The sequence below is a fragment of the Hippopotamus amphibius genome, chromosome 6 (genome assembly GCF_030028045.1).
Source record: "Hippopotamus amphibius kiboko isolate mHipAmp2 chromosome 6, mHipAmp2.hap2, whole genome shotgun sequence".
NCBI classification, from domain to species: Eukaryota; Metazoa; Chordata; class Mammalia; order Artiodactyla; family Hippopotamidae; genus Hippopotamus; species Hippopotamus amphibius.
Window position 1 is genome coordinate 104,061,100 of NC_080191.1, and position 20,373 is coordinate 104,081,472.

General features: G+C 45.9%; 1 protein-coding gene across 3 annotated transcripts in view; it reads left to right on the forward strand.

Annotated features, from left to right (window-relative positions):
* The window catches only part of PLCL2 (phospholipase C like 2), a 190,471-nt gene that overhangs the window by 131,960 nt on the left and 38,138 nt on the right, over nucleotides 1–20,373 (forward strand). For all 3 annotated transcript variants that reach the window (XM_057739450.1, XM_057739451.1, XM_057739452.1), the window contains exon 4: nucleotides 11,349–11,424. In XM_057739450.1, coding sequence (XP_057595433.1) covers nucleotides 11,349–11,424 — 76 coding nt within the window. The remainder of the gene's footprint in view (nucleotides 1–11,348; nucleotides 11,425–20,373) is intronic.

Here is a 20,373-nt window from a genome sequence, read left to right on the forward strand (position 1 = left end):
GCATTTCATAAGGCAGGTTTAGGGTTACAGAGTGAAAAGCAGAAGGTTAGGTTTCCCACCACCCTGCTCGGGGACCTGCCTCTTGACCCAGAAAGGGGAAGATGCAGGAGCACATGAGTCCTGTGGTAGCCACCAGGAAGGACGCCTGGGTTCGTACCGTAAATACGGTAGTAGCCGGTCGGATGGGTCCTGCCCTCCTCCTGGCTCTGCCGTTCCAGAGTACCGCGGACTCTTTCCCATGCTGTTCTTCATTACAGAGACGTCTCCAATTGCTTGTCTCTGTTACCTAACATCTAGACGTAGCGATCACAGACCTGAGAGAAACTAATGACACCTTACAGTAAGACTGTGATTGAATTACCGTCGGTTAATTAGGAGTTTCTAAATCACCTTGATCCCCTTGGAGAAAAGCCGTGATATAAGTTGATGGTAATAAAAGTGGAACTATGTTTAATTCAAATTGTATCTTTTGAAATTTAATTAATTTCATCATAATAGTTTTAAATGAGCGTGTCAGAACTCTAAATGGTCCTTGGTGACTTGAAAGAGTTACGTAGTATCCAGAAGTTCCTAACACAGTCTCCGGAAGTAGCTCCCTCACTGAGTAATTGGCTTTAAGGCGCTCGAGTTCTCCTTTTCTCCTGCGGGGATGACTTAGGCCAGGCTTTAAACCATTCTCATCAGTTCTTTACAGACACTCTCCTTCATCCAAGATGTAGCCTCTAAACTCACAATCTTTAAAGCTTCGAAGACCGGGGGCGTCCCAGGGGTGTCCCGGACCTCCTTTCCCTCTTCCCGGACATTTACTGGAGGCAGAAGTTAGTGGCCGGCTGTGGACTGCATCCCCCCTGGACCACCCTGGCTGCCCCCTGGCCCAGTGGAAAGCTCCCTTCCCAGCTGCTAAGCCCCTCACGTCCTCATATCCCTTCCTGCTCTTGTGACCACAGAGGATAACTGAGCACGAGGTACACTTAAATTTCATTCTGAGATGGTACAAGCATCGTTATTATAGTTGAGAAAATCGGAGAAGCGTTCTACAGTTCTGAGAGGCTGCCGTGAGCAAGGGCCTTGGGGAGGATGGAAGAGGTGTGCACCCTTGAGGTCACCGTGGTGCAAAATGATTCATCAGGTAGCCTGTTTAGCGTGAGAATGTGGAATAAGGCTTCCCACAGTACTCATGTGCAAAATGACATGTAACAGCCCCAGTTCTTCACTAAGGAAGCCTCTGATCGTGTGTGGTTGGTCATAAAATGGAGAAATAGGAGGGTTATTATCATTTGAGAGCATGTGAACTTACTATATACGTGCACTCTACACAGAAAAGCACACCATGGTGTATTATTCATGAATTGGTAGGAGTTATACAGTTTTTCTGGATAGTTTTAAGTTGCATTGGAGTTCCTTTTTAGGGTAGTTTGGGTTCTGTTTTGTTGCTCAGTTTTCTTCGAATATCATATCACACAGCAGCAGAAGCAGTAGGAGATCAGAACCAAAATTGTTTTCAACTTGTTGACATTCTGTGTACTTCTGAAACTAAAGCTATGCAGAAAATTTAAAACGTTGCCAACAAATTATGGTAGGATAAACATTTAAAATCTGTACATTGAGTTCATAACTAATGTCTTGGTTTATTGGGACTCCCAGCTTTTCCAGAACCTTTTCCTATTTTCCCTGTGCACTACCAAGCTTCACCAGCCCCGGCCTGTTTCAGTATATTTGGGAACGTGCAGACTTCTAGTCATCTAAGTCTCGATTGAAATATGAGTTGAACTCCTTTCACAAAGTTTGGTTGTGGCTTTATAGTTTCTTTACTTCTCTGCATAAAATAAAATTTTCTTATCTGATTTGAAGGATGGTTTTTGATAAGATAAATCACCGTGCTGCATTCACTGTCTTAATTCCTCTAAGCTCTGGCTGTGTGATTTTATCTTTTTTGTTTGTTTGTTTTATTCCTCTATATAATGCTCCCCCGCCTTAAGTTTTCTTTCTTTCTTTTTTTTTTGATTATGAATGGTAGTGATTATTTATTTGGAGATGGTAGAAATGCCTTCTCCAATTGTTGGTCCAAGTAGAACCCCCCTTAAGTTTTCTCTTGTCTTTGCTCCTTTCTCCTCTCCTCCAGCCTGACAAATGTGTATTACTAAGGACTTCTAGTGGCTAACGCTGGAAGTGCCTCTCAGAAATACCCATGATGTAAACATCTGGTCCATGCCAAGTGCACTGGGCACCAAAGCAAGTAGGGAGAAGTGAGGCCTTAGGGCAATAAACTGGTTGTTTGGACTACATGATACTATTTATTTCCACAAATTTTATGCTGAATCCAAATGGTTATTTCGAGGAGTACAGGCAAAACCTATATTACTCTGTGTATAATAAGCATAGTAGCTCTTTGCTCTTTTATTGACATAGTAATTCACTTTAGGAACTACATTTTAATTAAAACTTGACGTTTAATCTGTGAAATGCAGCCCTTTCTAAGTGTGTGAGTATGGTTATATATTGATTTAGAGTGAGAAGGAGTAGATGGAGACATTGTGGTAGGGGAGGCTTTTCGTCATGATGATTCAGCCCGATACTTACAGATGAGCTGGGATGTTAGTTTACAGGGTTTGATCTGAAACGTGGTGCATGAGAGATTCCGATTGCAGCTCAGATAAAAGTTAAGTAGCAGGAGAGCCATATACATCACCCTCCGGTATGTACCACCCTGGCTCTGCAGTGAGCTTCATGACAAATTAGAGCATATTGAGAAGCTAGAGAGTTCTTGGCTTCCTGAATGTGGACCCCGGGTCACTCGTAACTCACAATTGGCTCCAGATTTATACAGCACTTGGCATCTCCTCTCTGGCAAGACATGATTGTTAAAATAGTTGAGTGCAGTGTGGAGGCAGGCTTACACTGATGCCAAGAGCATACTCCAGTTGACTGTGATAGATGCTGAGAGTTTAACTCTCCTTCACAAGAAAATTGCATAGATTTTGAAATACCCTCCCTTTTATAATCAGTTATAACACTTGTTTTGAAAATGCAAATTTATTTGAATGTGATCAATATAGTAGGGGACGATTTTAACCGAACACAAATTTTGTGTTTACTTGTGCACAGTTTTGACCACAAGAAACACTAGTGAGCGCAGAACACTGCACCTGGGTGAACTGAACGTTCACCCGCCTCGGACACCCAGCAGCTACATCAAGTCACCGAGCATGTCCTGAGCCATGCCCTCCATGTCTCAGTTACAACCTCTCATCAGCTGTCAGACCCCCTCCTTCCACCGCTCACAGTAACTCACGAGCTGCAGCCCTTCCCAGTCCACTTCCACAGGAAACTCTAGGCCTTTTTCAAGGTCAAGTGCTGCGTGCCAAGCACACAGCGGTGTTTGTGCATTCCTTAACTACTTAACATATGCAGGACGTATTAGTACTTGTATTCTGTTCCTGCCTTTTTTTTTAATGTGTCACTGTGAAATTTCCGAGTGTTGTACCCTAACCTCATTTTCCCCACAAGCCTTGTGTTTTTTGTCACAGTTTTTTGTATGTAGCACAGTGATTTGTACAAACACCTCTGTCACACAGCAGAAGTGTCGGTGCTGCTGTCGTGTTGTCCGAGGTTACCGAGTGACTGAGTCCAGAGCTCCTACCACTGGAGACCTTCCAGAAACTCCCCACATCCCTGGAAATGCTCGACATCCTTGTTCTGTTCCTGCCCCTCTGAGCACGCCTTCGTGTCTCTCACACTGGTTCCCTCTGCTCATTGGGCACTGCGCGATGTTTTCATCTCATTTGTCTTTAAAATTCCTCCCTTGGAAATGTAGACATTCATCATCTCAGCTGCTACCTCGGTGCAGAAAACTCCCGATCTTCCAGCTCTAGAACCAGGCTTTCCCACAGTCTCTAGCCACTGCTGCAGATCCTCAGAAGACCACCCTGTTCGCTGCCAACTCCTCCGCGCAGCTGGGGCGGAACTCCACTTCCTGGATGAGTTAACACCTTGGAGACACACTGTAAACCTGGAAGAGCTGTACAGCCGCCGGGTGTGGCACAGTTTCCTCATCGGTCCGGTTTACCCCCTTTGTCTTTGGCTCTTCCTTCTGTGCCGCAGCACCGCGGTCTCTGGGTCCTGCTCCGTCCTTCCCTGCGTACGCTCTCCAGCCCCCCTGCATCCTGCCCGCTTCCGGCCCCCCCCCCCCCCCACCCCTCATTCCTTCCTTAGCCTGTGTTCAGAGCCTGAAATTCCACCTTGATCACAGCACGTCTCAGCTTAAATCCTCATGCCGTATCCTGTCCAGTCTGGCCCTTTTCTAGCCACATTCCCTGCTTTCCTCTAACGTGAGTGGAAACGTCTGGAAAGCCTGACGATGTTGCGCCTGGATCTCAGTCCTGCCCCTCCCAGCAGCCTGCAGGGGGGTCCGGTGTGTCGCGGCATCTGGACAGTCTCCTCTCTACATGTTCGTTAAGAGTCCAGGAGTGCTATCTGGCAGAGTTCTTTTTTTTTTTTAATTTTATTTTTTAATTGAAGCATAGATGATATACAGTGTTGTGTTAGTTTCAGGTGTACAGCAAAGTGATTCAGTTGTACATACATATATATATCTATGTACAGTTATACATATATATTCGATTATATATATACTGTATATATATATTCTTTTTCATATTCTTTCCCATTATAGGTTATTACAAGATATTGAGTAGAGTTCTCTCTGCTATACAGTAGGTCCTTGCTGTTTATCTGTTTTATATACAGTAGTGTGTATACGTTAATCCCAAACTCCTAATTTATCCCTCCTCCCTCTTTCTCCATGAGTTTGGAAACCATAAGTTTGTTTTCTATGTCTGTGTGTGTATTTCTGTTTTGTAGATAAATTCATTTGTAGCCTTTTTTTAGCTTCCACTTAGCGATAGCACTTGATATTTGTCTTTCTCTGTCTAGCAGAGTTATTTCTCTCATTTTTCTATTCCGTAGGGTTTTTTTCCTGTAATATTCTGTAATTTGCATAGTGAAAAATGTGGAAGTGGAAGTCAAATTTCATGAAGAAACTAGGACAAGTTGCCAGTTACTCTGGAAACGGTTTGCTGTTTAGAAAGTGTTTTCATGGTGACTCTGCTGGAGGGATGTTGACCTGGCACACCTTGGCTTGGGATGCTACCCACACAGGGGCCTGTGTGACACAAAGGGGCTTTCACTGCCACTTGCAGCTGGGCAGTGACCCCCCACAGCCGTGGGACTTTTGTGCCCCAGTTCAAATGTGTGATTTTTATATTATTTTCAAGTATGAAAAAGCTATGTTGTAATTTCCAACAATAACTTCATAAGTCATTTCTCTTCCATTAGTTCAACTGTGTGACATTTTGCTATACTTGGAAGCTTTCACAAAAGGGAACGTTAGCTCTACATTTCAGTTTAGAAGTCCCAGATCTCAGAGTTCCCTCATGTGGTTAGAAAATTCATCACCCACACAGTAATAAATATTGTAAAGTGTTAAAGACAAAAGTAGTGTTGTAAACTCAGAGAGGACGTTACTTTCAAGAACACACAAAAAATACACCAAAGATGACAGATTCCTGAGGGAACTTCATCCTGTCCGCTCTCAGTGCTGGTGAATGGACTTGCTTTGTGGGACCGCACAGCACAAGGGTGACAGTCTCCCAGGGACCCTGGGCTTTAGAGACTGCCACAGGGGTAATTCAGACTGGAGGGAAAATCCTGCTTTGGATTGAACTGGTTTGTCTTCTGAAGACCTTGACCCTTGATTCACACGGCTCTTTCGCCATCCATCCCTGGCGTCCTGAGAGGCAAGTCCTGCATTGGTCCAGTGCTCCCAGGGTGTTCTCTGAGCTGCACCTGCCACCTGGGCATTCACTGTCCTCCAAGGCCTGCGTGGATCTCAAGACAGCCTTGGGGCTCCGGGGTGTTGCATTGGAGGGCGGGGGCGGGGAGGCATATCGTTCTTGTAAGTCCATTGGCAAGTTTGAGAATGATGTCCGGATATTCGAGTTTGGGAAGATACTTACTACTGTGGGTCACATAGTCACAGAATCCATGTGAAAGAACAAACCTTTTTTGCTGTCGAGCCATTGTCTTTTACAGCGACCTTAGCACATCTCCGACTTTGTAACTTCATTAGAAACAGCTTCAGCCGAAGCAGCTGTGGCATCCCCGTGCTGGGATGGGAGCAGGCGAAGGAGGCATTTCTGTCTGACACTGAGGGACAACACAAGATAAAGGGGAAAAAAAAATCCATCAGTAGAACTCAGAAGATGTTATTACTGTTATTGTTAAACTTCTGCCACCCAAGGACTTAAAATTATTAGCAAATTACTTTTGTAATTACCAAAATCTGTGTTCCTGGGGTGAAAGGAGATTTGGTGTATGGTCCAAAATCAGACATAAGATCCTTGCAAAAAAACATAGATTTGCTTATTCTGAAAACAGAATATTCTTATGTGATATGCAAGTTTCAAGACAGAAGTTAAAGAAGCAGTCTAATATGTTTTATATTAATAAATATATTAATATAGTAATAGCTCTTCTCATAATCACATTGGTAAACAGACAAGTTTGCCTTATACTAACACAGGCAGTTACTTTCAAAACAGCGCATTCTTATGAAAGGCATTTCTGGTTTCTCTCCAGCTTAATAAAATATGAATTTAAATTTTTACTTTGTCTTTAGTTGAAACTTCCTGCTTTTTATCTGGTTGAGTCCTGTATTAAAACCTTATCTTAGAACTGATCAAATTCATGAAATGGGTTTCTGGGCTATGTTAAATCTATAGATTTTCCTGATGCATTAGTTCCAGAAATTTAGGAGGTACTGGTAACTGGACACTAATATAAAATCCATTAACGACAGCTACATGAAAGCATCTTGTACTTTGTAAACAGTATGAGAGTCTACATGGTAGCTTACTTGGGCTGGCCGTGGGATGTCTGATTTCGGTGCTGAGACTTACACCTGTGTGTTTAAAGGAAATTGATGAAATAAATACATTTGCATTAATGCAAATCATGCTTGTGAAACCAGCCGCTCTACCAGGCCTTGCATTATAGTGACATATTAATGTAATATATTCAGAGAAAACAAGATAACTTAAAAATGTTTTACTCTCTGACGCATCTCTTAATGTCAGTCCCCACATATCTGCTTTTGTCTAGTCTGAGATGCTTATTGTTCTAGTGGCTTCACATTAAATATAAATGGTTTCTGTTTTTTAATAGTGAGTTGGCAAGTGGAACCAAGCAAACTGTTTATTGGTGTCACTTAAAAAAATGTTTTCCCAAAGTGCTTTATAGAAATATTATTTAAAAAGACACTTCTGGACCCATGTCAGTAGCTGAGAGGATGCTGTGTGGTGTGTGACCCCTGTCAGGAGCTGGGACAGTCCCGCTTGCTGCTTTCCGTCCTCCTGGTTGGAATGTGCTTTCCTCTTGTGCAGCTGCCACTCATGGCCACGACCTACCCTGGTGTCGTGGCAACAGCAGAGGCTTTGAGTCAGATGGACTCCCCATCCCCTGTTCACTAGTTACAGCTCTTTGCCCATCACAGCAGGCGTCCTCGGGAAAGTGGCTTCACTCTCAGGTCCACAGTGTTCATATCTGTGAAACCAGCACCGCAAAACCCCCCTCCCGTGGACTTGGCGGGCGGTAAAGAAAATGGAGAACACCGATACAGGCCTGATGCCGAGGAGGCGTTGAAATACTTTCATTCTGACTGATTCGACCAACACTGGTACTATTTATAATCGCACCTCGTCACGGAGTGGCAGACCCAGCCCGAGATGGGTCCCCCCAGATCTGATGGTGCCCCCACCGTCTCCCTGCTGTGTCCGAAGCCCATTCACTCACCGTCGTTAGTCGAGTGAGGGCAAGACCTCAGCCAGCCAGGTGGGCAGGCAGGGAGGCCCAGCCCGGTCTGGTCCTGCCCTCTTGGCCCACTGGACCTTTAACCAAGTGCGCTTACAGGAGCCCCCGGGCCAGAGAGCTCCCTGAACATCACCTAGACAGGCCCTTTACTCGCAGAGAACTCACACACATACTGCAGGAGTGGAGGGTGAGTGGACTCCAGCTGTGGACAAGAGCTATAAACTTAATTATAAATATGTAGCCTGCAGCTATAAAGAGATGTCAACTGGCAGTTCCTCCTCCCAGAGGGAGTGGTGAGTTCATTCATGACACGTGTGGCAAAGTGACTCATCTCCGCTGAGGTCTGTGTGGGTTTTCTTCCCACCGTGTCTGAGGGCTGCTGATTGGTTACCAGGTAGCCCCTCTGTCCTGGGCTGGCTGCCTCTGGAATCCCCTCTGACACGCTCTGCAGGGACCTGCCACTCTTCACTTCCAAACCTGGGGACTGGCTTTTCACTGTTTGCATCCCTCACCTGGTGTATGAGCCACCTTCATAACGTACACACTGCACGTAAGTCTGGGGCATGTTCACCCCCGTTACCTGGAGAAGGTCTTGGTGTTGGACTGTCCCACCGCCCTGCCCTGGCTCAGGAGCATCTCCCTGTCACCCCCAGGAGCACGTGGGCAGCGGTGGCCCTGCCACATTTTATGTAATTACTGTTTGCTCATGGCCCCAGGTCATTCTGCTCTTCGTGCATCCTCAGCACTGACCTCAGGGTCCCACACGTGCAGGCTCAGCGCACGGCTGTCTCCAGAGTAAAGGATCGGTCCTCTGGCATCACAGGGGCAGGGCAGCACCCCTCTCCAGCCCCTGGAGGTGGACATGCATTTCTGAAGTCTTGCGTGTCTTTTACAGTTAGAAAGTGCAGCACCTTTGGCGATACTTTAAACTGGGAGGTGCATCTAAGAATAATAGTGCAATCTGTTGTTTCTCTGAGCTTTTTCACACCAGGCTTTCCAAGCAAAACTCGTATCCATAATGGGTGTGTGTGAAACATTGCCAGGGAGCACAGGACAGGAAGGCACAGTCACTTAGCTAACTGGGGGATTCCAGAAGGAGCTCTGCCAGGCCCCCGGGTGAGTGGGGAGTCCACTGTGACATCGCCATCGGCAGCTTCCAGCTGCGAGCATCCTCACGTCTAATCCTCACGGTATTATGAACTCTCAGAATGTCTTTCATTCAGCTCAGTCTACAGATGGGAGATTACGGCTCCACGACATTTAATACCTTGTCCTAGATGACAAAGCTGATGAACCCATGGAAGTCTGCTCGTTCAGCACCTACACCAGCCCCGGTGTGGATCTGTTTTGACCACCTTCCCCCATAGGCTGTCTGGATGCGTGAGTCTGCGCTTAATGCTGCTGCTAGGTTCTCTTGCGTTCTTTCTGTGACCGATCCTGTCCTGCCCACTCCCCTCATGACCAGCTTCGTTTCACTGCTTTTCTTCCCCCTGTTTGAATGATGGAGGCGCGGTTGGCCAGTTCTTTGACACTGGGCTGCGACAGCCACCGTCCTTGCTGGAAGAAGCCCTTGCTTCCGGATGCCTCTCATTTGGTTTGACATCAAAGCTGAAAAAGGTTACCGATGATGGTACGAACCTTCTCAGTATGCAGATTGTGTAAAGGCACAGATGCCTTTCTATCAGTGTAATCGAGTTCTGAACTATTCATTTTTTACCACTGCCTGTTGAGTATGTCAAGCTGTAAAGTAGAATATTTTAATTTGCAGGAATGACTCAGATCTTGAGGAACGAATGTGAAAAGTACTGAATTCCTAATTGGGAGCCGTGCCACTGGGCTGTGGACTTCCTGAAGACAGGGGCCGTGGTCCTGTGGGTCGCTGTGCCCCCGGTTCCCGCTCAAGGGCTGCCCGTAGGAGACCTTCCATGAATAATGAATGAAGGCATAAGTGAACACCTGCTTTGGCCTTCAAACCTCACAGTGTTTACTATAATTTTCTTAGAACAGCGGAAGTTGATAAATGCTGTATGACTCACTTTAAGAATCTGGTGTACTTCTTAAGAGGCATGTTGATTATGCTTTAGTTTAAATAAGTATAACTAATAAAATATGGTGTTCTTCAAGTTGTATAAATCATCCGACCTACATATATTTAGTTTCTCTAAAATAATTACTATGGCAGTTAGTGACAAGTACAGTGAAGGAAATCAAGGCAGAATTTAAAGGAATGGTTTACTATCTGTCGTATAAAATAGAATGGCCGCGTAAAAGAGGTGAGTAATATCATCATGTGAAATAGTCAGACATTTGAAAACAAGAAGCTGATGATCAGGGGGGACCTATTGTACAGCACAGGGAAGTCTACTCAATTTTCTCTAATAACCTAAATGGGAAAAGAATCTGAAAGAGAATGGATACACGTAGTTGTATAACTGAATCACTTAGCTGTACACCTGAGATTAACACGTCGTAAATCAACCGTATTCCAACACAAAATAAAAATTAAATTAAAACCGTAAATACAAGAAGCTAGAGTCTACGCTTACGACAAGGATCATAATTGTACCCATTTGAGCCATGAGAACTGAATCTGGCCATCCCTTTTTCATAGTGATTTTAGAACCAAAAAGTTTACTTCCGACAGATCCTTTCCCGGCATTTTGGTGAGTAAAATAATTGGTCAGCTGTGCCCTGATCCTTTTTCTCAATTCGAGTGTGACTCCTAAAACAAGCACAGGCAATTTGGAACAAGAATTCAACACTGGATTTTTAAATCACTGATAGGAACATTAGAAACTATAGACCCAGGTTAATAATAATAATGTATCAATATCAGTTTGTCAGTTGTAACAAATGTAACACATTCGGACCCGCGAGATGTTAATAAGGGGAAAAGGTCTCTGAGGGCGGGGAGAAGGGGAATGTGGGAACTCTGTACTTTTTGTTCAATTTATCTACAAACCTAAAACTGCTCTAAAAAATAAAGCCTATTAATTAAAAAAAAATACTAGTTTGAGTGATGGCGTTAGTGACGCATCAAACAAATGCTGTTTGTTGATCGCCGTTGTAAGCTTTAAACTGAGCCTCAGAGGAAGGCATCTCAGTTGAGGTGAATCAGGCGTGTAGGTGCTGGAGCTCTCCATAAGGTGATGTAGGAGGTTTTGTTAAAATGAAGGACAGATCAGCTGGGCACGCGTATTTCTCTGTGGCTTTTCACCCGGAAGTGAACCCTGTGCGGTACTGGCTCGAGGTTCAAATCCCGTGTTGCAGACGCTTACCCACCCCGGGAGCACACTCCTCACAGTCTGCTCTAAGCCCTTGCGTGGGGCGGCGTGACTTCATGACCTTTCACGTGCACACGTGACCTTAAGTAGTGGGACGTCAGATGGAGGGGTGCGTCGCCGCATTCCCTCAGCCGCGTTGGGGGCCCCTCCTGGGTCCAGCTGTCCGTGTGACCTCCCGTCTGGCTCTTTCCTCTGCAGATGATCCAGTCCCTCAAGGCCGTGATCGAAAATGCAGACGCGGTGTATGAGAAGATTGTGCACTGTCAGAAGGCAGGTGAGTGAGAATTCATTTCCTTTCTTTAAAATAAAGTCAGGTGCATCCTCTCTTTTGCCCATAAGCTATTTCACCTTTTTGATACTATATCAAGAAAATCAGATATAAAAAGTATTTCTTCATGGCTACAGAAAATACTAATTCACTGGTTCTCAAGCCTGGAGGACAGACTTACCTGGGGTTGGGGGCACAGGGAGCTTTTAAAAATATATTGATATGGTCCGGGGTGTGGCTTAAGAGCTCATAGCTGCTAAAGGTTCCCGAGCATCTCTAACCTGCAGCCCCGATTGAGACCCTCTGTGCTAATCTCTTCCTCCTCTCTGTTACTTGTGCCGCCTCCCCTCACTACCCATGACTTTTGTAGCACAGGCAGGAGAGGTGAGGCCTGGGCAGAGAAGGAACAAGTTCTTAGGAAGGAGAATGGCGCCAGTTACAGCCTCTTGAAATTGTTAATGCCCTGGTGTTTTCACATGCTGAGGAATTCATTCATTTCACAACCAAATGTTGTACTAGATTGCAAAATTCTACTAACGTAAACAACCATCTCATTAATTGTAGCTGCAATAAAACCAAAAAGTCAAGTGTTCTGCATTGTAATAAGAATAGGCAAAATGGGATTCTTTCAGCTCTCAAATTTTGAGTGTCAAGTTGGAAGATTCTAATGTGGAGAAAATTTGGAATTTGCAAATAAGAATATCTGTCCTTAATTTCTAGGGTTTTGGTTGCTGTTCTTTCAAATCAAGAGACCGTAACTATTATCTAGACTTAAATAAAAAATCATCTCTTATCTCAGAAATGAATGCCTTTAAAACAGGTGAAAGGCAAAGATACATGTGACAGTTTCTCTTTTGGTGTTTATTGAAGAATGTGCACATCAGTGACTAATCAGACAAAATCCCCATCTGGTTTTTCTCATCTTTTTAGCAAAACATTATTAGCAAAGTAACCTTTCCACTTCTTGTCCTTTCTGGGACACTTAAAACCACAGCTAAAGCAAGTTATGTCAGATACCACTTTTTACCATGTCACTACCCGATACAGAATCTTCAAGTAGCTGACCAAATCTAAATTTCCAAATTCCTATGCAAGGTCATTGCCAATGGGCCCATCCACTTTTCCAATATTATATAAAAATCATTAATTAAATGATCTGTTCATTTATTTAATAAATATGTTTTGAACTTGTACTATGCATAAGGTCCTTGTAAGAGCTGTTACATACCAAAATGGTAAGAAATAAGCAAGACTGGGTTTTGTTTTCTAGAACCTTCAAATCAAACAGGACGCATGGAAGTAATCACACACAGTCAGACACATTGAGTGCTTGCTGTGAGTGACTCAGGAGCCTGAACGCGGCTTGGGAGGCAGTGGGGAGCCCCTGGTGTTTTAGTGGAAGGGGAGAGAAGTTGTGCTTTCAGGTGGCAGTCATGATAGCGGGGATGCAGACGACTGTGGTGGGCAGGACCTGCTGGAGGCTGTTGGGAGCAGTGAGGAAGGAGAGGATGTGAGGTTGCTCATGCAGCCCGTCTTTGGGCTCTCCTCCCCATCCCCTGTGCATTTCCACCTAGATCCCCACAAGGTGAGACCTCTCTCTCCCTCCTCTCTGCCCATCTGTCCTCATCTTCTCGTCTCAATAGTCTCCCAGGAGGGCTTCCCAGAGTCCAGGATTTGTGTTACGGATGCATTCGATTCGGCCCTTCAGACGTGTATCTGGTTCAGCTGATGCAGCCTCTTCGGCCACTGCGTCTTTTACTAATGTGTCCCGTCTTCCAAACGGGATGGTGACCTCCTGTGCACCAGGCTTGCATGCTGAGTGACTCTCTGTATTTTCACTGTGACATCTGTTCTAACATCTGTGCAGAGGAGTCACTCAGATGTTAACTGGCTAAATGCGATTTGGCTTTTATGAAGTAGTCGATTCTATTAAATGTATGTATCGCTGTGAGAATTGTGAACTGTTAGAATGTGAAACCTCCTTTATCGGAAGAAAAGAGCTGGTTATTAATTTAACAATTTGAATTATTGGCAATTCTTTGCAACTTCATTGGTTTGTGAAATTTGATAATGTCTAGCATCGTGCAGCTTTATGTTTTTTTTCTGTTTGATTTCACTAAGGGGTATATGTGCTTGTACTTAAAAAGCTGAAGAGTCTCATCTTTTAAGGGTTTTGCTTGGGGAGGTGGAGTAGGGAGGGATAACCACTGTGTAATGGTCTGAGTTGCTCTGGGCTGAAAGTCCTTCAGAAGCACGTAATGATCATCTTTTGGTTTCATAATTACTGCTGACCACCTACACAGCCCTTCTGTTGTGCCCAGTGCTTATTTTAGAGTCTCTTGATCTTTATTTCTCATGTTTACAGTTATCGTAAGGCATATCGTTTCTTAGTCATCTGAAGAGTTGCTAATTTGTACTGGGCTCAATAACATTTGCATAAGATTTTACTTTTGGTAAGTAATTGTTCTGCTGCTTGCAGATCTTTAATCTTGCAGTGACAAAGTGAAGATCTAGGTCACCAAAGTGCTGGAAGAGAGAATTATTTTAGAAGCATTCCAAACTTTTCAACACAAACTTGTATTCTTATTAGATAAACCTTTGTGTGAATAATTAAGTGAAAATAAGGAGTTACACACCACCCCCCGGTCCCATGTTGAAAAGTGTACCCAGTTTGGACAGGTTCAGACTCCCTGCTGTGTAACTGAGTTTTTGGAGCTAGAAATGTGTCTGCTGATGCTTTTATTGGGAGGAGGGACCGCGACCGGGGAGAAATGCTGGGAAGTGAAGACCCGTAGCCAAGGTGGGCCAGGAACCTGCACGCCCAGCAGGCAGGGGCCCAAAGGGACCAGGGACCCAAAGGGACCAAGGAAGAGCAGTGGGAACAGCCAGGTGAGGAGCAGTTGGGGCAGCCTGCACAGCCCACTCTTTTAAGAAGAGAATATGCCAGCACAGAAGTTTGGAGGGTTAATAAGAAAACCATGTCCCTAGGAATATGGAAGATGCAGTGAAGAGGCAAGGAGGAAGATGCTAAGAGATGAAACCAGGATGGAGGATGCAGAAGTGAGGAGGGCAGGCATAGCTATGAAACACTTGACCTTAGAAAGGGAGAAGGAGTCCGCTTCTGAGATGATGCGGAGAGCTGTGGAGTGTGGACACGTCCTGGGGGAGAGGGTTGTTTTCCACTGAAAAGGGGGGACGCCAGCTCGGGTGGCGTGGACGTGGGGACAGGATGGGCAGGATGTGGAGCATTTGCTCAGAGCCAGAGGCCAGCGGTGCCAGCGACAGGGACTGACTGAATGTGTGGATCGCGGGGCGGGACGTGGGATGAGTGGGTCTGGGCTGCCACAGGAGCAAGAAAGACAGAGAAGTGATGATGGCACGGGTCTGTGTAAAGTAAACATCCTCCTGGGTCTAACAAATGCTTGCTCTCCCAGGAAGTATCCAAGTGGGTGATGGGAACATGCGGGGTGGGGGAGGGGGCAGCACCAGAATCTCCACGTTCTTTTTCAAAAGTTTATAAAGGCTGATAAAAGATTACCAGGTTCTTTCAGGGGAAACGTCTTTTCCACTTTCTAATATCTAGTTCTTTCTCTCTATTAATGGCCCCCAAAGAGCAGCCTGTGTTTGAATTTTAATGTCCTTTTTAGTCCCTGAATCGATCTGTTTCATAAAGAATAGGAAGATGGTCTAGAAGGAAGCCCAGACTGCTTTGCTTCAGTGCGTTGGATGTTTCTATCAGGTGAACTTAAGTGGAAAATCATTTGTTCTCTGGAAAGGAAAAAAGAAATCATTGACTTACTTCCTGTCCAAGATGGTGTATTAACACATGCATTTAATCTCTACTCCCTTCTGAGCCTCATTAAAATGCCAGTACGTGTTCTTTGTTTTTTTTTTTTAACTTTATAAGGACAAAGAAAATGGGAGCAACAAGATTTCGGAAACTGAAAAAGGAGAGTTGACTTAGCTGACTCAAGAAAGCTGAGCCTGAAGTGGTGGAGTTGGCGGCGGGGGGGGGCGTCTGACATACGAGGAGATCCCCCCCCCAGCCCTGGACTTGGTGGCACCAGGTGCCTCTGGGAGTTGGGGTACAGGTGGGGATAAAAGGGGAGAGCTGTCAGGAAGCTGGATTCAGAAACGATTAGATCCCAGACAGCCAAGAGTTCTGACAGTGGGGAGGTTGAAAATAGCCAAATTCTCATCCTTCATCTGGGCAGTTTAATAGGTAATGCTTGGAAAAATATCTAAACAACATAAGCATATTACTTAGAAATATGGACATACATACTCAAAAAGGAAACAAACTCAGCTAAAGGGGTTGAATGCATTGGGTTGGTAAGATGTTACAGAAAAAGCCGAACCAACTTTTTGGCCAAAGCAATGCCTGCCTCTGGAGAGGGGGCATTGGTGGCAGCTCTTTGGCTCTTTAAACTATGTGTGTGCATAATTCCAATAAACATTAAATCACTATTAAATTGAAATTTAATTTACTAAGTTTAAGAAAGAGGAAGGAAGGGATGGAGGGACAGAAGCTGTGGCAGGAATCCTTGACCCAGGTGGTCCTAGGGGAGGCATGGCCACACCCACCAGGCTTGGGGACAGGTGGGGGAGGCAGGTGGTGGCCGCCCAGGACCCCTGCCACCCCGGCTTTCTGGGCAGGCCCGGTGTAGCGGGTGTAGACGTGGTGTCTGCGCTGAGTGGGCGAGAGCCCGGCTCCTCTTCTGGCAGGAGAATCGGTTCCCTGCTCTTTACGAATGGCTGTCAGGGGAGGGGCGATCAAGCTCTAAGTAAAAGAAAGCCCAGCCTCCCGCCCCAGCCTGTTCAAGTAGAAGCTTCTATGCTGAAAGCTCTGAGGGGCTCGTGTGCATGGCAGGGGTGCGTCGTTACTGAGTAAAGTGGGATGGAAGGCAGCTTTTGAAATAACGAAAGCTTTAATTACCCTTCATTTTAATCTGTTTAATGGAAATTTTTCTGCAGTGGATTCTACACATCGCTGCTTTCTTGAATTTGGCTACCAAAAGTAATTTGGACTTTTGAAGACCCGGGGTCATCTTGAGAAGCATGCATTATATGCTGTGGTTAATGTGGTGATGCCCCGGGAGCCTTAAGTTTTTGGGGGCCCTTAGCCTGTGCGCTGGGGCTTCCCGCTCTGCCCTGTTCAGATCCCATTCCCAGGGGTCATGGTTTAGTTCCACCTCCTCTCCCTCAGCTTTCACTGCCTACCTCTCCTACACTCGTGCTGCATCCCCCACTGCTGGTGTGAACATGACTCTTGTTCTCTTTGTGATTTGCTGCTCCTGGTCTGCCGGCCTCTCCCCTGTGACCAAGCTTGATAGATGTATCTCACCTCAAAGCAGAGAGAGCCTGCCGCCTCCGTGTGGGGAGAACTAGCAGGGTGTCAGGCAGATCTACGTGACCGGGATTCCATTGCTCAGAGGCCTCTGTTGTTTTGCAAGCTCCTCAGATCTCAGCGTGTTCTTAGGAGCCGAGGCTTCCGCATTAGTAACCGGTCAGCATCCATCACTTGCCAGGCTCACGTCATCGTCTTGCCCAGCACAACACACGTAAAATCGTCTGTGCGAGTCGTTCTGAAAACACTTCACAAGCGTTCTGTTAACAGTGTTTGCAAAAGGAAGCCTGGGAGCCTGTGACTTTTGTCTTCATTTATGTCAGGATGTTCCTCAGCCCCAATTTACACAAGCAAGAGGTTCTTCCCTGGGGATCCAGAGCCCGCGTTCCTGGCCCTCGGTACCGGTACCACGTCTTGCTGTGGTGTTAGATTAGTCCCTGGGCTTCTCTCTGTCTCATTGTCCTCCTTCTAAGCGACAGTGAATTGTATGCGTTCCTGATGGCCGCCTGGGTTCTCACGTTTAGATGCAGTGACCTGAGATCGCTTGCGTAAGCAGCGATTTTGGAAGGGCCTGATTACAGCCGCTTAAAAAGAGAAGATGAGACAGGTAATCCCACGCGATGGCTCAGATGCACAAACTGCAGCCCATCAGCGTGCATTTCAAGCGGGAGAGTTAATGCCTTACTTTGAAGGTGAAGAGTGAGCTCTCTGAAGGTGGGACACGTGAACCCTTAACTCCTTTGGGACCCTCAGCATCTTTCCTCTTCTCAAAGAATCACCAGATGCTCTCCCAGGCACTTGAAGTAACTAACAACTAGTGAAGCCACAGAAGCCAAGAAGTAGTGCAGTCTTCGACGGCGGGCCAGCCTGCCTCCCTGCCCGCACCCCCGCTGCCCCACAGTTCCCCCAAAAGGAACCTTCACTGATGACAAGGAAGGGTACAGGGATGGTCACAAAAGTGACAGCTGGGCTGACTCAGGCAGAAACTCTGAACGAGCAAGCGGTGTCACCCCATCCTGCCTTCAGATTCCCACACAGCTGTCACCCCAGGATTTCCTACAAATGTGGTCAGGGTCTCCTGCCGATGCTTGTGCAAAGTTGGTTTCTTTGCCTCGCCCCCTTGGTATTGAATCTTCGGGGGTGGGGCCCAGGGATTTGCGTTTGAACGAGAAGCTCTCTTTAGAGGGTGGAGCAGTGAGGCCCCTCCTGGGTTCTGGTGCACCTCTGAATCTCTTCCTCCCCATCCCCCACCCGCCAAGGGTACGTGCTTGGTGCAGAGGGGCACGGACTTGCCTGCTGGATTGATGGGAGCGATTCCTTCTTCCGAGCACAGCTTGCGCTGGTGACATTTCCCAGTGCCAGGAGTGAAGGGGAGGGAAATGGGCAGTGTGTGTGGCCTCCCTGGATACCTGTTCTGGGCTCAGATCCCCAAGCTGTGCTTTCTTGTCACTTCTTCATCTGCCTCCTCCTTCCCTTGTAAACCCACAGAGTCTCTGAGAGCACCGCTTTTCATCTAAATGGCAACGCTCAGCATCTCAGCAGATTATCTTCTGTGGAAAGGCTTCCTTCAACTCTGGCACCCCCATAAAAATAATTTTTGTTATTATTCTGTTATATTTGTTTATTAAATTTGAGAAGAACCACAATTTAAGTAAAGTTCACAGTAAATTGTCATCTTTCTCAAATACCGGAAGATCACATATGTGTGTGTGTATCCGATTAGATATTCTTGGATCTAAAATGAAGTAAATAGCCTAGATGGTCTCTAAGGGTTTTCTGTCTTTCAAATTCTGTGGCATACAAATCATATGATATGATATATGATATGATATGATATATGATATAAATAAGGGACTGTAGTGGGTAAAGTGAACAAATGTATTCTAAGAATGTTTTAACAATATTTAGAGGTAAACCTTCTAAGAATAAGAAATTTAAAGCAACTTTAGGGACTTCCCTGGTGGTGCAGTGGTTAAGAATCTGCCTGCCAACGCAGGGGACATGGATTCAAGCCCTGGCCCAGGAAGATCCCACATGCCGTGGAGCAACTAAGCCCGTGTGCCACAACTAGTGAGCCTGCCCTCTAGAGCCCACGAGCTCATGTGCCACAACTACTGGAGCCTGCATCCCTGAGCCCGTGCTCCACAACAAGAGAAGCCACCACAGTGAGAAGCCCTTGCACTACAACGAAGAGTAGCCCCCGCTCACCACAACTAGAGAAAGCCCACGCACAGCAATGAAGACCCAACACAGCCGATAAATAAATTTATTTTTTTAAAAAAGGCAACTTTAACCTGTATTCTTTAATTATAGGTCAGTGCCATATCAAAAATATGTCATTAAACATGTTAACATAGTAAAGGAAAAATCCAGTTGTGCATCTGTGGAATGTGTTTAATGACCAGATGTTGTACTAAGTACTTATTAGAGATGCAAAAGCCGATGCACAGTCTCTGCTACCCTTGAAAGTTATAAAACACAACGGAAGCCAGTAGAAGAGGTAACAGGTATAAGTGGAATCTGAGAGAAGAGGCAGAAGGGTTTTGTTGGTAGGGAGGGGGGTGGACTTGAACTAGGGGCTTGAGGGAGGCAGGTCCGGTCCGTGTGAGCAGAGCAGAGGGACGGGGCTTTTCTGGTGGGCCTGAGGGGACAGGCTTCATCGTCCAGGTGTGCTTTCCATGTACATGACCTATGTCCTCCTGTCTGAAGAGAAAGGTTTGCTTCAGGAAGCAGCAGAAATTAGGGTTGTAAGTACAGGTTGGGTTATGTAATGGGAGCCTTTTAATTCAAGGATAAAGAGTTTGGTGTTGACTTCTTAGGCCAACACTGCCCAGAGCCTGATTTAAGGAACCCTAGTCATGCTCCTTGGGCAAAGGGTTTCATCACCAAATCTTCATAACACAACGTATTCCCCTTTGGAGATTCTCGGGACACATCAGCATGCTAACTGTTTCCCAGTTTAACTCAGCATTTCCCAAACCAAATGTATTTGGTTACAAAGCTCTTCTTTCAAGTTCTGTGTGTCAATGTCTTGAATACTTCCGGAAACTGTCATAGACAGTGGGGTCACGAAATAGTTTGAGGCAGGCTTGAGGGCTCACTGACTGACCTATCTCTCTCCTCTGCCCTCCATGCTCTAATACTTGGTTGCGGCACTGGAATGCCGGTGCCTGGCTGTTGGGGTAGAGAGAAGGTGATTGCGAAGGTCTGGTTCAGGCGTGCTGAGCATGGGATCACTGTAAGGCGGTTGTCTTGGTCCAGTCAGGCTGCTATAACAACGTGTCACACTGGGTGGCTTAAAACCACAGAGACTTGTCTCTCACAGCTCTGGAGGTTGGGAAGTCCGAGATCATGGTGCAGGTAGATGTGATGTGGTGGCATGAGGGTTGCAACGTAGGGATTGGGGCAAGGGAGGGACGCAAAACAGTCAGACCATAGCAGAGGTTCGAATGGAAATAGCTAGTACATTGTCGAAGCAACCGTAGTAAAACTTGGGGTAGAGTCGGGTCTACAGACAGAATTAATGTCATCCAATGGAAGAGTTACTTGAATGGATGAGTTCTTTAATGAAGAAAGGGTTGGGAGGCGATATAGGAAATCCCAGGATA